The sequence below is a fragment of the Gouania willdenowi genome, chromosome 6, assembly GCF_900634775.1.
Source record: "Gouania willdenowi chromosome 6, fGouWil2.1, whole genome shotgun sequence".
Taxonomy (NCBI): Eukaryota; Metazoa; Chordata; class Actinopteri; order Blenniiformes; family Gobiesocidae; genus Gouania; species Gouania willdenowi.
Window position 1 is genome coordinate 20,280,196 of NC_041049.1, and position 16,274 is coordinate 20,296,469.

The window sequence follows — 16,274 nt, forward strand, 5'->3', positions numbered from 1 at the left end:
TTTGACTTTACGCTATAGAAGATTCATTTAAATTTTGGAGGGGATTCAGAACAATATACTAATTCTAGATCAGTTTAAATAAAATAAAAAAATCCCTATGACTCATCATTGGTAAAATAAAAAAAAACTCATATCTCAATTTGAAATGGATCTTTATGGAATTGTTTAATCAATTATTCCCCTGAGTTTCATTCTGATCGAATCCAGATTGTGCATTTCATTGTGACATTTAATAAAAATAAAATGGGGGTGTCCATACATTCCAGTTAGAATTTTATTATTAATGAGATAGAAATTTATTTTCATGTATTTGCAAATATGTGACAAAGAGATTGTTGGCGCTTGACAGAATTTTGTGCTATATCAAATGAAAATTTACTTTTGCTCTTCCCAGTCTGTTGGTCAATGTCCTCGAGGCGTTCCACTTTGACCATCAGACGCTCAGCAGAGAGATGGAGGCTGCCAAGGCCAGAGAAGGTGAGTCGCTCATACGTTCTGCTCACTATAAAGATTTTAGGACATATTTTTGGTTTCCTCCATTCTGAAAAAACATACCGTGGGCCAAAAGTCAGTAAATATCATGTGTCTTTGAGCAGCTGGGGGAGCTGTGACAGACTTAGACAATGGTGACGAACCTTTGGATGAAGATGTAGATGCCAGTGAGGATGAGGAGCCAATGGAGATCGAGAAGAATGTTGATTCGACTGAAGTTTTTATGGAAGCCGATCAAACGGGTGGAGAAAAAGACGAGACTAAAGAGAACGCTAACGTTAAAACACCAAAACCAGCGACTCCTAAACTGGTGGTGTCCAGTGGTCTGCCTCAGAGCAGCGAGGAGCTGGAGTCTCTGATCAAAGCCATCCATCAGACGGTCAATGACAGCGTGCTGCCTCGTCTGCACAAGTGTCTCACTGCAAAGGTACGACAACACGCACACGCACAACACAGCACTCTAACATCAGCTGATGGTGAGTGTGATGCTCCTGTAGGTGACACGGGATGAAGAGCACAAAGCGGTAAAGTCTAAGGATGTGAAGGAGGAGGAGGTGCTGAGGGTCCCCATAGCTTTTGCTATGGTCAAACTAATGCAGACGTTGCCCCCTCACATCATGGAGGTCAACCTCCCTGGGTATGTCACTTCATGGGTGAAACTGCAGATTTAACTGTGCACTTGGAAATGATGTCACTCTGTGTGTTCCAGGATTGTGATCAAGGTTTGTGTGCATCTGAGGAACCGGTTCCAGGAGATCCGCGACGTGGCCAGAGGAACACTGGTGAAGATCATTGAGACGTTGGGCTGCAGGTATCTACAGTTCCTGCTCAAAGAGATGCAGGGGATTCTGGTTAAAGGCTACCAGGTAAGAAGCAACGCAAACCAGCACACGTGCATGTAAATGGTTCTGGTGCACTATTCAGACATGGGTTACAACAGACAGGGTTGCTGGTTGTCTTGCATCTACTTTGTTCACTGCTCATTTTAATTAGTGTAATGTAGAGGTGCTTTGTACTTATGTTTCATCTCTTTTGGAAAATTGATGGCCATTCTTCTAGAAATGCATTTTTTAGATCAGGCAGTGATGTTGGGTGTGGTTTATAGTGTCTCCATACTTAAAGCTGCTGGACAAGACATTTTTAATCAGATGAAGACTTAAAGCGTTGCTCGAAAAAGATGTAAAAAGTTTAAAATGCTGCTTTGTTTGTTTTCATTTCCAATTTAAACACATTTGTTGACATTGTCATAAAAGTTTTTCATATTGCATTGTGGGATGCGGAGTCCCACAGACACATAAACATGTTTTTACTTCATTCTTACTGTGAATTATTGTGTCTGCCCCCAAAAATCTACCAAAGTGGCTTCCCAACACACTTCTGGTGTTTTGAAGAACAGAAAGTTGTGAAAAAACAATGGTGAATGTTTCTTTTGGGGCTTACAGGGAAATACCTGAATCTGTCTGAAGTTGAATTTCTCATGGAGTGAGGTGATATCACTGGGAATACTGGGAACAAACTAGAACATAAATGGTGTTAAGAGTATTACCGTACTCTCCTTGTCTAGCAACGAAACACAAGAAATAACTGTAAGAATGAAGTAAAAACACTTCTATGCATCAGTCTGCAGGACTCCACATCCCACAATGCAATGTGTGAAACCATATCTTTATCTGATAAATAAAGTTAATAAATAAAAAAGTTACTTGTCCAGGTGCTCTCACTCAGGAGTTTTTTCACAAAGTTGGGGACATAAAATTCAATCTAACAAAAAAAAAAGAAATGTATTTCGTTTGAAGAGTTTCTTGTATCTTCCCATCAGGTCCATGTGTTGACGTTCACAGTGTACCAACTGCTAACAGTCCTCAGTCCCAGCCTGAAGAGCGGAGACCTGGACCCCTGCATGAACATGCTCATCGATGTAAGTCACATTTCAGGTGTTAAAATCTTCATCATTGTTCACCTTTAACCCTCTCCTCTGTCTTTGGGCCCCTGCGTTGGTCAGATCTTCAACAACGAGCTGTTCGGAGCCGTCGCTGAGGAGAAGGAAGTGAAGGGCATCGTGTCTAAGCTGATGGAGGCCAGACACAGTAAGAGCATGGACTCATACGAGCTGCTGGCCCAGTTCTGCAGCAAGGAGAGCATCACAAAGCTCATCCTGCCACTGAAGGAGGTGAGAGGATACTAATAGCTGCTCTAAATAAATACTACCTATTACTACTGATAGAAAAGAAAATTATTGATAATGTAAAAAATGTAAGGGTTAAAATATATATATTCTACATTTTGTTGTAAACAGATCATTTTTATTTCTTGGAACTAAAATGTGTGCAGGAATAAACATTGTGTAAAGATATTAATTATTTATAATATGCAAATACTGTTTAATTGATTTGACTCATTTGGATTTAAATATATTTTAGAGATCTTACATAAAGTGTGTGTATAGACATGTCATCATAGACCTAAGATATATTACCTAGTCCTTAATGTTATAGAGTTCCTAAATTATTAATATGAAATATGATAAAGTTTGAATTGAATGGTTTGAGTTGTTACAAAACACTCCCTTTGTCTGTTGTTTTTCTGTTTGTTTGTTTTATAGTTTTAATTGTGTTTATTTTTCCCCGCAGATCTTGGAGACCTCCTCCAGCTATAAAGTGTGTAACCGTGTTTCTGCGGTGCTGCGGCGTCTGGTCCTGGGTCTGCTGAATAACAGCGGTATGGGCTCACAGGACGTCCTGCTGCTCAGCCACGGCCTGGTCAGCCAGAGCCTGCCTCTGCTCACCAAGAGGGACAAGTAAGCCCCGCCCACAGGAGGAGAAAGTCACCTGCACAGGCTGGATGTTCCTCCTCATCCTCTCTCTCTCTCTCTGTCTGTGTGTGTGTGTTTAGAGCAAAAGCATCAGCTCAGCCTCCCCCCGACCCCCGCCTGCCTCCCCCCAGCTGCCTGCTGCTGCCACCAACCCCAAAGAGAGGAGGCCACAGAGCTCCAGTCAGCATTAGGACCAACATGCACATCCTGGTGGACGCTGGCCTCAAGGTACCAACAAGAACCACACCTGATTCACTCATCTTATTTAACAATCGGAGGCCAAAAAGTGCTGCATTACTTTATACGTAATATTATTTAAAGGAAGGTACATTGATATATTTTTTTGCAATTATAAAATGCCCTTTTTTGTTATCTTGTGTTGTTGGATTTATACTGCCTCTTACTTTTTGTTAATATTCACTTTATTGCCTTCTATCATTTGAAAGTACAAAAAAATATCATCACGAGATGAGACTGCAAATCTTTGTTGTGAACAAATTTGAGAATTAGAAACATTTCTTTTCCAAAAACTTTCAGAAACAATTTATCCTTTGGTTGCCCTGGCGACCATCATCATAAAAGGTCTTTTTAATAGCTATTGTAATACCGTTCACACACAACTTGCTCTAATCTGCTTTTTAGGTTTCTTTCTCAGGTCTTAATGCACAACTTTGATTTTTTTTTTTTTTTTCTTCAAAAAACCAGATTATTAAATGCGTCTTTGAATCACTTTGGAGTATGAACGGAAAGCGACCCAGAATTGACCCACATGCGCAGAAGAGGTCCTAACATGACCACGCATTCACGTATGGTGTATATGGAAGTAAATATGGAAGTGTCCAGTGTAGGACTGTGTGCCACGCTGAGAAACGTTCCAACAGAAGTCATCACATTGTCCACTCTATGCTGCATCCTCCGCCATGGCTGTTGGTTTTCCACGCAGCTTTTTTCCCTGCTCAGAATTATGACGTTTTCAAGTGGTGATAACGTAGGTGTCGGATAGAAAGCATCTCGGCCGTCCAGACTGCAGTCGCATTGCAAAATATCAGATACGTATCAGATTTAAGACCACATATGAAAATGACCTGAGTTGAAAAAATTGGAGTTGTTGTTCAGACTGTTAAACAGATCGATACAGGTCACATATGGGCAAAAAGATCAAATATGGGTTGCATTTGCCACTGTGTGAAAGTAGCCTTTGAGACGCCATGACTTGGAGTTTTACACACTTATCTGACTTTGGTCTGATTGCTTTCAGCTGCTTCATCAGAGCCTGAAGAAACACAAAGTCACGTCATCGGAGGAGTCCGCTCTGGAGATGCTGGATCCATTCATACTGCTGCTGCTCGACTGCCTCGATTCCATGCACGTCAAAGTACGAACACCTGAGTTTCCAGATGAACGTAGCTTCGTCACTTCACCTCCACCATCCCTTTTTTACTGTGTTTTGTCTCCCAGGTGATCACTGAGGCTCTGGTGGCCTTCACCTGCCTGCTGAAATTTCCTCTGCCAGCGGTGGAGCAGAATGCCAGCCAGCTGACCAAGCAGCTCTTCGTCCTGCTGAAGGATTACTCCAAGGCGGGTGCAGCACGTGGGGAGAACTATCAGCTGGTGCAGAACTGCTTCAAGGTACCATCGAGTGCAGATAATAAGTGAGGAATGTGTGTGTTTGTTTCTCTGAGGATGTAAACCTCTGTCTCTCAGGCCATCTCCATTATGGTGAAGAACATCAAAAGCAACAAGATCTCCGAAACTCAGCTGCAAGTGCTGCTGGGATACGCCGAGGAGGACATCTATGACCAGTCACGTCAGGCCACAGCTTTTGGGCTCCTAAAGGTAGGCAGAGGAGTTTGAGTTAGGGCTGGGCGATATGGACCAACATTCATCTCTCAATATTTTTTCTCTAAAATGTGATATACGATATAAAACTTTATCATTTTAATTCAAATAAAGTTTTACCAGAAAGAAAATACAAGTGCTTTAAGATTGGTAAAAAAAATAAAAATGTGCGTGTATCACAAACATGGCCAACTAACGCAAATACTCAGTAGGACAACAAATTAATTACACAAAAGGAGAAACAAAAATGCACAATGGGACAACAAAAATACAAAAAAGAACAAAAATACACACAAAAAACCCTACAAGATTATATAAACAAACTGAGGAATACACACAAAAGAGCAACAAACACACACAAAAGGACACAAAATGCACAATGGGACAACAGAAATACATTAAAAAAACAAAAAAAAAAACCAAAAGACTCGATGGAGGAAAAATACACAATGGGACAGTAAAAATCCAAGAACAACATGCATACCAAAAAATATACAAGACGACTTAAAAAAAATATACAGAAAAAGAAAAATTCTTAAGACAACAAAATACACAAAAGGAGTAAAAAAAAAAATACGCAATGGGACATTTATTAACAAACAGCTGCATAATATGACACTTTGGGATTTTTCTCCTGTATGGGACAGCATGTGTGAGTGAGTTCTGTAGTGTCTGTAAGGCACACTCAGAAATCCAAAATGAGTATTTTAATACAAGCTATATATATATATATGTAAGCTATGAAAAAAAGATAGATATTAATGTAGGTGATATTGTACTTTTTTATTTCCCCAAAATAGAAAATTGAATATATCTTGTATCTTGATATATTTCCCAGCCCTAGTTTGGGTCCAAATGTTGCATTGCTTGTGTGTGCATCAGGGTTGGGGTCAGTTATAACTGCAATCTCGTAATTGATGATTAATTACAATCATTACGTAATTGTAACTGAAAAAATCTGTGGCTGTTGTAATCGTAATTGAATTGTAACCGAGTGCAGAAAATTGACTTTGTAATTGTAATTGGTGTGAAAATTCAATAAAAACTGTCAAGTATAATTTAATTAAATGCAAAATTGGGAAATCATGTTACAGTTCTGTGGCTTACACCACAGTTTCCCAAACTTTATTTCCCCATGTACCCCTTAGTTTTTATTTCTTATCACAAGTACCCCTTAGCTCATGTTACACGTGATTTATGTGTCTGCAGGCTCGTCTAAACTCTTTCCTGTGTCTCGTTCAACAATAACCTTAAATCTAGGCCTTTTTATTCATTTATTTCTGATGTTTTGCTCGTTTAACAATTTGAACTTCACCTTTAGGTGTATTTTAAAGAGTTGTGCCACAATTTATTATTGATAGATGAAAAAAAAAGTCTGTGTGCATTAGGTATGTAACGATTAATCGTAAGGCAGTTAAAAATCGATTCATAGGTATCAAGGTTCACATCGATGCTGTGAAAAATGAATCGCAGTACTTTTTTTAACCAGCAGAGGGCGAGTGTTGGCGGCGGGAAAAATCTGCTAATACTTTCTTTCTGGCCGCCTTCTACTCTTAAACATATTCATAAATGATTACTTACCCCTTTAGCACCGAAAGAAGTTCTGTAATATTACACGAATATCTCTGTAAAAGTCACGTTTTTCTATTAGCTCTGTCTGCTAGCATAGCATCTCTTCTTCACTGCAAGATATCTGCATGCCAACCAACCACTGGGTTACCAGCGCCCTCTGCTGGTTCAAACAAATATTTGACCTAAATACAGTAAAATGACTTTTTTTTTTGTAAGTCCAATTGTTAAGGCACAAAATACATTTTCAGTTGCACTTTTAAAAAGAAAAAGAACTATTATGCAGTTTTGTATTGTTTACTATAGAACCAGAATTTAAATAATAAGCTTCTTCTTCATTTGTATTATTCCTTTATTTATTTCATTCAAGATTTACTTTTAGTTAAATTGCATTGTTTTGAATAGTTTATCAAGGGATTCTTTTGACAATGAAAAATTGTACAGTATTTTCCCAAAAAAAATAAAGGAATATTTTTCAGTCATTTATATACAGTCCCATTTTGTAAAATAAATCGTGAGAGAATCATATCGTGAACCCAGTATCGTGAATCGAATCGTATCGGGAGTTGAGGGAATTGTTACATCCCTAGTGTGCATGTAAAAAAATTTATAACGTTAGAAAATAAATCTGTGTACCTCCTGAGAGGTGTTCAAGTACCCCTAGGGGTACACGTACCCCAGTTTGGGAACCACTGGCTTACACATACGTAGTTAATTATTAGTTGATCAACAAATTAGATGGTAGATAATAGTTTTTAGTGTATTTTAAAGCTGATTTAAGACATGGGTCAAAAGCGACCACTTTTCATCAGAGATGCTAACACAAGAGGAAAAACAGATTTTATCAAGTTAAATAGACTCAGCATTTGTGATTAATTGTATTAGAACGTAAATGACTTTCAGGGGTTTAAAAAAATAGTCTTAATTTAATTGAAATGAAACATGGATAATTGAAAGTATAGTTGAAATGTAAAAATGTAATTGAGCCCAACCCTTGTGTGCATCCTTCAGGCGATTCTATCCAGGAAGCTGGTGGTCCCTGAGATGGAGCAGGTGATGAAGAAAGTGGCCAAGCTGTCCATCACCGGCAGCAACAGCATGATCAGAACTCACTGCCGACAGGTGAGCCCTCGTCGTTCCTCTCTTGTTTCTAAAGCTGGGTTCAGGGTCCAGCTGGGGACAGAACGCTGATGTGTGTGTTTCAGATTTATCTGAAGTACCTGCTGGACTACCCTCTGGGGAGCAAGCTCCGAGAGAACCTGGACTTTGTGGTGAGCCAGCTGCAGTACGAGCACGACACGGGCCGGGAGTCGGCTCTGGAGATGCTGGCGTACATCTTCCAGACGTTCCCAAAGGTGAGAGATTCAGAATCACAACCAGAACTACTTTATTATCCCAGGGGGAAATGACTTTTGTCACAGAGACTCCAGAAATATTACAAATAACAATAAGAACAAGAAGACATAGTCATCAACGTCCCCCGCCAGACAGTTTGTCATTATAACTCACAACCTTTTCCTCAATGTCCTAAATCTAAGACGTTAAATGTATACATAAGAAAATATGATCACATCAGAATATAAAATGACTAACTATCTTAAGCAGTTTCTGAGAAAAGCTGTCCCCTTTGAAGATACGTCGAATAGAGTAAAAAACGGGCAATAACTCCGGAAAAAATAATTGCGCACTTCTCATTTTCGAACTCCATCAAGGTATTGATACCCTGAAGCCACAGACCATATTTGGTTATCCTATCTTAAACAGTTTCTGAGAAAAGCTGTCCTCTTTAACTCAGAAGGACGGGGCTCAAACCTATAACGTATATTTCCCTTCACACTATGTGGCGGGGATAATAAACCCTAAACAAAGAAGGAAAGAAAATGTATGAAGAAAAAGGTACACTTTTTCACTGCATTTGGGAATGTAGGGTAATTCAGTCTTTTTGGAATGCAGTTACACAAACTTTAAAAGACATCATCTCAAAAAGCTTAACTCAAGAACCTGCTTTTTTCATTTTGGGAATTTTTCCAAACTATCCTAAATACGCTAAATGTGAACGGATTCTTATTGACATTGGTTTACTACAAGCCAAGCTTCTGATTGCACTGAACTGGAAAAGCTGTAGGGCTCCCAGTATTGGTCAATGGGCCAAACAGATGTTGACAATTCTACCACTGGAACGGATTACATATCTTCTGAAAGGGAAAAGTGACTTGTTTGAATCCATATGGAGGCCATTTATCACCTACGTGGAACGTTAGAATCTATCCGAGGATCGTAATGAGGACTCATGAGACTAATCGGACTTGGGACTATACCTTTTGAGTTTTATATTCATTTTGTTTTTGTTTTTCTTGGAAATATGGATGTCTCTGTACACTCCAGTAACATGACATTCTTTTTGAAGAAGCAGAAGCACGGGTGTGTGTCTGGGAGGTTGTACTGTTGTTGTGTGTTGTAAAGCAAAAAATAATAGACATTGTTGGGAAAAAAAAAGAAAGAAAATGTACATAATTAAGTAAAATACTGTTAATTAAATACAAGTGCACATATTACAGCAGAAAAATTAAGATAAAAGTATTAATAATACAAATATTTAAATATAATACAGATCTATACAAGAAGAAAAAAAGCTGTCAGGTTAAAGTGATGATTGAACGTTCTCTGAAGTTGGACTAATATCTTGTGTACAGTGAACCTCATTATTTGAGCACTGACTCAGTTATTAAACAGAGTCTATTTTTGTGTTTTTCTGTCTTCTAGAAGCTGCTGTTAAAACACTGCACCCTTTTCTTTGCCCCACTGGCTCTCGTCGTGGTAAACGATGACTCAGCACGCTGTAAAAAAATGGCCGCCATGACCATCAAGACCCTGCTTTCCCATCTGGATGTGAACCATCAGAACTCTTTGTTTGCTCTGGTTAACACCTGGCTGCATTCAGAGAAGGTCCTTATTACGCTGATGAGTATTCATTGTGGATTTCAGGGTTTTCACCATTTTGTGTCCTCATCCCAGTCTGATTCTTCCTCAGACCTCACTTCGCCGTCTCGGTGCTCAGATAAGTGGGCTATTCGTGGAAGTGGAGGAGGATGCGTTTACCCGTCGCCTTGACGACCTATTGCCTCTGCTGGAGCGAGGGATCAACCCTGAAAACTACGAGGACGTGAGTGAACTCATTGAAGGCACCAAGAACGGAGATGAAGCAGTTTTTTTTTGTTTTTGTGTTTTTTTTACTTTTTAATTTCGAAGTAGACAAGTGGTACATTTTCAAACACAATTTTCAAATTTATTCCATTTTCTAAAATTCTTTCAGCTGTATTTGTATTGTGTTGTGATTGACAGATTGTAACAATCAGATTTTAACATATTTCAGACACAAATACATAACTTTAATTAAGCGATGTTATTCATGAAGGCAACCAGGTGTAGATAAATCAAAGAAAAAGGAAAAGAAAGGGCATAAAAACGCAAACAAAACAAGACCCAGATATGTGGGATTGACAAGATTGGTTTGTAGTAAGTGGTTATATGTGGGTGGGTCAGATAACTTAATGAATATGTAATTATCTCCATGTGGTATTTTAGTATATAAGTTTCTCAGTCCACATATTGTATGTTGGGGGGTTTGGTTTTAGCCAATTCATTATAATGCATTTAATTGCTGCTGTTGTCATTATTTATAAGAGATATTTTCTAGATTTTCCACCAATGCCTGCTGGTTATTAAGCCCATCATTGCCACTGTAGGATCTTTAGCTAGATTTTGATGGAATATATTTTCAAGAGGTTCAAAAACCTTGTCCCAAAATTGTCCCAGTTTTGTACATGTCTAGAAAATGTGAGTATGGTATGGTTGCCACAGTTTCTTCAACATTTTTTTGAGTATGTTGATCCCTTTTTAGTGACAATTTCTGTTGTTTGAAAAAATCTCCATATTGTTTTCCACTTAAACTACCTCCAAGAATTTGATGTGTTATGGAGCAGTTTAATGACGATGTTCTGTGTCAGATTGAGGAGGAACATGAGGAGCAGGCTGCCGACCGGCTACTGTTCGGATACCTCACCTTGATCACCAAACTGTGCAAACACTGCAGCCTGCTGGAACTCAGCAAGCCTCCTCAAACACTGGAGCACATCTGGGGTAGAAATCCAACACATGATCCCACAGACTCTTCCTGCAGGTCTTGGTTCTAATGGTTCTAATGGTTGACTTTACCTTCTTCAGGTTACATCGAGGCCTACCTGAGGTACCCTCACTGCTGGGTGTGGCTCACTGCCTCACAGCTGTTTGGGCAGCTGTTTGCAGCTAAGCAGGCTGAGCAGCTGGTCGCCATGTGGAAAGGAGAGGGGGACGGGGCTTCATCTCAGCCCACGGCCATCAGCTTCATCACCAGCAACCTGGACAAACGGGTACAACTCACTCATACATCACACCTTAGTCACATGCACACTTACTGATGTGTTTTCAAAGATAAACAAATTTTTGGGTAGAATTAAAAAAAGATGACCTGTTTTGTCAACACTAGATGTCTCCTTATGCTGCGTTCACACCGGATGTGTCACAAAATGTTCCTGCATCCAGATTACATACAAAGTCAATGGATAGATCAGATACGCATGTTAAGAACGTTGGCCGTGCGAGCACGCTCCCAATTTTTCAACATTTCGCAAGAGTTTAAAATATTGAACTCTTGTGACTGTATCGCATGACGAAAGCCAGGCCGTCAACACAGACACCGGTCTGTTCACCCATTCAACCATAGAGTAGAAGCTGTGTGTGACCACCTGGAGCTGTATGACACAGCCTTTATAACCAGGACCAGACGAGGAAGGATTAGGCATGGAGGAGAATCAGCGAGGAGGTGGTAGTAGCAGGTAAAAGTTATCTCTGTAGCACTGAGCTAGGATAGCATTAGCTGCTAATCACACCAGCTTTTTTCACTGGTGGTTTATGTTTATGAGAGGAGAAAAAGGAGTGCAGCTCCTCACTTCAACAAGCAGTGAAACTCACCGAGTTGGATGTGTCGCTGGTGGGCGGGGCTTCGCTTTAAACGCGCATATGAAGCGAATGGGGACATTATTTGATCCTGCGGACCCTGCGGTACGTTTTGTGCGGAAGATGCGTCCGGTGCCGCAGAAGATCCATTTGGTGTGAACACAGCATATGTCACATGCACACTTACTGATTTGTTTTCAAAGACTAACAAATCGTTGGGTATAATTAAAAAGATTACCCATCTTGTCAATTCTAGATGTCTCCTTACTTTTTATTAGGGCCTGATTTATCTGATCTGTAATTTACTTTGGGCCAGTACTTTCCCTTCAGCACTCCAGAAAACTCTGCTTTGTCAGGATGGTAACACACTCAGATCGGTGCATCTCGTCTCTTCCTTTATTTCATGAACTACACATTCTGAACACACTGTACATAATATAAATATGTCTAAAGTATGCATTATTATCTATTGCGTATTATACAAAAAATGAAATTCATGAGCACTTTAGAAATCTCTTTAAAATAAACTCACAGATTCATTCTTATTCAACTCGTCAAGCTCTTGATCTAATCCTCCTAAATGTCTATTAAGCAGAAGCCCACGTAATAAAATATAGGTGCACTAAATTATGGAATAATTATTCACACCTTGCAAAAAACCACAAGATTTTGAAATGCTACAAGAGATGTCTTAAGAAGTTTTTGGTTGCATGTGACTAGCTTTGTATTTTGTTCTGTTTCAATGATTTTACACTGAGGTATTAACAACTAATTAACAAATCACTTGTTTTTGAGTATATTTTCATCTTATTGTATGTTTAGTCATTTTAACCATTTATCTTGGGTTATCTTTCGTTTTTTAACGTATACGTATTTATGTTTAAGTTCTATAATTTTACTATGAAGGCTTCAAATAAGCTGCCTTTTCCTGCACTGTTTATCCATCTCTTGTGTGATAATGTATAATTCTGTAAATATACAAAATAATGAAATATAAAATACTCAGTGATTGAAAGACTACACACAAACATCAGAAAGCTCTGTGTAACGTCATCTTAATGACTTTCTTATTCCTCCTGTGGCTGTGACTTGTAGATGCGAGAGCTGGCGTTATCGTTCTGTCACCAGCTGCAGTCCAAGTACCTGGACGCAGCGTCTGGAGAGCAGGTGCTTTAATCCCACCCATTAACTCATCCTCTAACGGCTCCCATTGCTCCCCGAATGTATTGATCGCCTAATGCTCTCTGCTTAACACACAGGTGATCAAGAACCTGCTGTTTGTGGGAAAGGTGATCTATCTCATATCCCCCGAGTCTGATGTCCCTCCCCCTGACGAAGAGGAGAATAATGAAGAGGAGCAGCAGAGTGAGGATGAAGGTGAGGAGAAAGTAGAGAAAGAAGAGGAGGATGAAGAAGAGGAGAAGAACCAGGATGACCGACCACCTTCACTTCTATGGCTGGTGAAAAAATTGTCTCTCATGGCAAAAAGAGAAGCAGCGTATTCTCCTAAAGTTCCTCTGAAGGTACAAAAACACTTTTTTATGACTCCATCATTGATCACTTTACATACTGATCACGTGACCCCGCCTCCCCCAGAGGACATGTGTGTTTAAATTTCTTGGTGCAATCGCCATGGACCTCGGAAAGGAGAGGCTCCGCCCCTATTTAGCTGTCATCATCACTCCTCTGTACAGAGAGCTGGACAGCACATATGCAGAACAAGGTAAGCAACGCTGTTTGTTACAGTAGTCGTTGCACATTAGATCGATACGCAAATAATTGTGATTTTATTATTGACGATTATTATGAATCATTCATACATTTAAAAAAAAAAACAATTATTAAATTGTTCAAATTATAATAAAAACCAGATGATTCCTGATATCTTAATTACACTATACAATATTGAAGGTGCTGCTCGAATCAAGACTTAAAGCTAGGGTAGGCGATTTTCTCCAGATACACTTTTTAAGTTTTTGGTTGAAATTGTCTGTCCTGACAGAAATTAAGATCTAAGAACAAAGAAAATCCATCATCTGTAGCAGCTGTAAATCTGTAATAACTTCAACCAATGGAAGAAAACGAACCCTTTTTTTTTTAACCAATCACGTTTCTCTCTGTCTCTCTGCTCATTCTCGATCTCTCGCATGCACGAGCTCACACGAAAAGCGCGTCATCGCAGAGAAAATTTTATGTCATGTTTAACATATATAATGATAGTTTGTTTACTTACTGCTGAATGAGACATGAGATAACGAAGTTTCTACACAATACAAGCGACGAGCTGAGCTCCTCTTCTGCAGCAGCTGTGCTCATGCATGTGAGTGAGACGGAGCACAGAGGGGAGGCTACATTCAAAATCATGCTAGCTTCTGAAGCCGGCCTACCTTACCTTTAATTTACACAATGGAACGTGTGCTACAGTCAAATAGAACGACACTAATGGCTGAAAACAGACCCATTACATCACAAAGGGCTTCTATGGAAGCAAACATTGGCTGTGTTCAAAATGTCATACTAATGTACTACTGATGGTAGAGGTGTCCCAATCCGATATCAGCCAGAAAACAAATAACGGATTGCATCTAAAATATATATTTATTCAATTGTAGAATACTGTAGATATTATATTGAAGGTTAAAATGTATGGAACCAATTGTTTAATAATGGGTCAGTTTTTCTCAAACCTACTGTTGTTGACTATTGTTCTGTTTGAGTAACATCATTTGATCAAACCTTTTCTAACATTCCACACTACAAAATAATTAATAAAAGAATGTATGATTTGTGCTGATATCAGATCGGATCGATATCGGCCATATATTTTTCTGTGCAACATGTGCCAGTCAAAATCCATTATGAGACATTAGGTATTTATTTTTGACCAGCTGTTTCCAACCCACCCAGTACAGGTCCGTGACCCACCAGTTGAGAATCACTGGTTTAAAGGTTGATCAAAAATAGCTTGATCATCAATTGTAGTGTAAGTGGCTTTTAAGGTCAATGAAATCTGCAAAGTGTGTACCTCTACTAGGTGTGTCCCGATCCGATATTGATATCGGTCCGATATCAGCCAGAAAACGAATATCGTATTTTCTCGAACTGCATCTAAAATCTGATATATGCGCTTTGATAAGTTGTTTTTTGCCCCGCCCTCAGTTGTTCCCACCATGCGGACAGTAAAAATAACTGAAGTGAACTTGAATTGCTGACTATTGTTCTCTGTTTGAGTAACATCATTTGATCAAGTAGTTTCTAACATTCCACACTACAAAATAAGTAATAAAAGTATGTATGATTCATGCTGATATCGGATCGATATCGGACAACACTCAGGGCTGCAGTATCGGCATTGTATCGGGACATCCCTAACTACTATACATTTTAGCTGTGATTCAATGGAATTTAATGATTCAATGTTTTGTTTCATTTTGCTAATCCATTTTAATTTCCTTTACCATAAAATTCAACCTTTTATTGTTTAATAATGGAGAATACTGTAGTAGAAATGTGATTATCCATCTCTGTTGGTTTCCTGGTGTAGATCCTACTTTGAAGAATTTGGCCCAGGAGCTGATCGAGCTTCTGAAGAAACAAGTTGGACTGGAGACGTTCTCGTTGGCGTTCTCTGCTGTGCAGAAGGAGTTTTCTCAGAGGCGAGCAGCACGTAAACGACACAGGGTCATGCAGGTAGGACGGACAGCAGAAACACCCACACATGGAGACGCAGCGATGGGCGTGGGTCATCACACGGTGTTTGTGCTCTGCTCCTCCAGGCCGTGGCTAATCCTGACATCGCAGCCAAGAAGAAACTCAAGAAGCACAAGAATAAAATCGAAGCCAAGAAGAGAAAGATTGAGTTTTTACGGCCGGCGTACAAAGCCAAGAAGCACCGCAGCCACGCACTCAAAGACCTGGCTATGGTTCAGTGATATATTAGCTATTAATCTGTTTATAAAGGACTTCTATTGCAGGGAGATGGTCCACTCCTGTCCTGTGACACTGTTCACACAGCAAGCAGGAGTTTTCTCTGTGAATTATTTTTAGCACTGCGTAGAGATTTCTACCATGTGCAGTTAAATGACTTGTACAACATTTTTGTAACTAAAAATATCTAAAACACTTACTGACCCTTTACTGTCTGCCAGTGTGAAAATCAAACCAAGTCCATCCGTGCAATCACCGATATCTTTACTTAGGATAATTTCCACTGTATACGCAGATATAAATATGCAAACAATTCATAGCATTTTTAGAGTTCAGTAACAAAGTCATTAAACAACGCTTTGAGCATATGGGGGCGGGGGGGAGAAAAGACAAAAAAAAAAAACTACCACCAAATTATTATCCAATGCAAATCAACAGAAAGAAACAAAGCACACAGTAAGAAGAGCCCAGGCTGCAACAACACTTGGTCCAAAAAGAGAAGATGGAAACTTAAGTGCTAGAATTCCTTTAAAAAAAAAAAAAATACACCAATGAATCCTTAACCTTGCATTGACGAGTCTTAACAGAAATTATAATTGCATTTAGCAACCTTTAACACCGTTTACTGTATCTAAAAAAT

The 16,274-nt window shown here is 39.3% G+C and overlaps 1 protein-coding gene across 1 annotated transcript in view; it reads left to right on the forward strand.

Moving 5' to 3' along the window:
- The window catches only part of utp20 (UTP20 small subunit processome component), a 40,629-nt gene extending 24,436 nt beyond the window's left edge, over window positions 1–16,193 (forward strand). Inside the window, exons 40-61 of the mRNA XM_028451767.1 lie at window positions 395–477; window positions 597–919; window positions 990–1,129; window positions 1,202–1,358; window positions 2,312–2,410; window positions 2,495–2,662; window positions 3,123–3,289; window positions 3,385–3,532; window positions 4,563–4,679; window positions 4,763–4,933; window positions 5,009–5,140; window positions 7,724–7,834; window positions 7,918–8,067; window positions 9,476–9,658; window positions 9,744–9,875; window positions 10,720–10,852; window positions 10,937–11,121; window positions 12,803–12,874; window positions 12,967–13,230; window positions 13,304–13,430; window positions 15,252–15,397; window positions 15,484–16,193. Of these exons, the coding sequence (XP_028307568.1) occupies window positions 395–477; window positions 597–919; window positions 990–1,129; window positions 1,202–1,358; window positions 2,312–2,410; window positions 2,495–2,662; window positions 3,123–3,289; window positions 3,385–3,532; window positions 4,563–4,679; window positions 4,763–4,933; window positions 5,009–5,140; window positions 7,724–7,834; window positions 7,918–8,067; window positions 9,476–9,658; window positions 9,744–9,875; window positions 10,720–10,852; window positions 10,937–11,121; window positions 12,803–12,874; window positions 12,967–13,230; window positions 13,304–13,430; window positions 15,252–15,397; window positions 15,484–15,639 (3,364 nt within the window). The 3' untranslated portion in view covers window positions 15,640–16,193. The remainder of the gene's footprint in view (window positions 1–394; window positions 478–596; window positions 920–989; window positions 1,130–1,201; window positions 1,359–2,311; window positions 2,411–2,494; window positions 2,663–3,122; window positions 3,290–3,384; window positions 3,533–4,562; window positions 4,680–4,762; window positions 4,934–5,008; window positions 5,141–7,723; window positions 7,835–7,917; window positions 8,068–9,475; window positions 9,659–9,743; window positions 9,876–10,719; window positions 10,853–10,936; window positions 11,122–12,802; window positions 12,875–12,966; window positions 13,231–13,303; window positions 13,431–15,251; window positions 15,398–15,483) is intronic.
- Window positions 16,194–16,274: the final 81 nt, after the last annotated feature.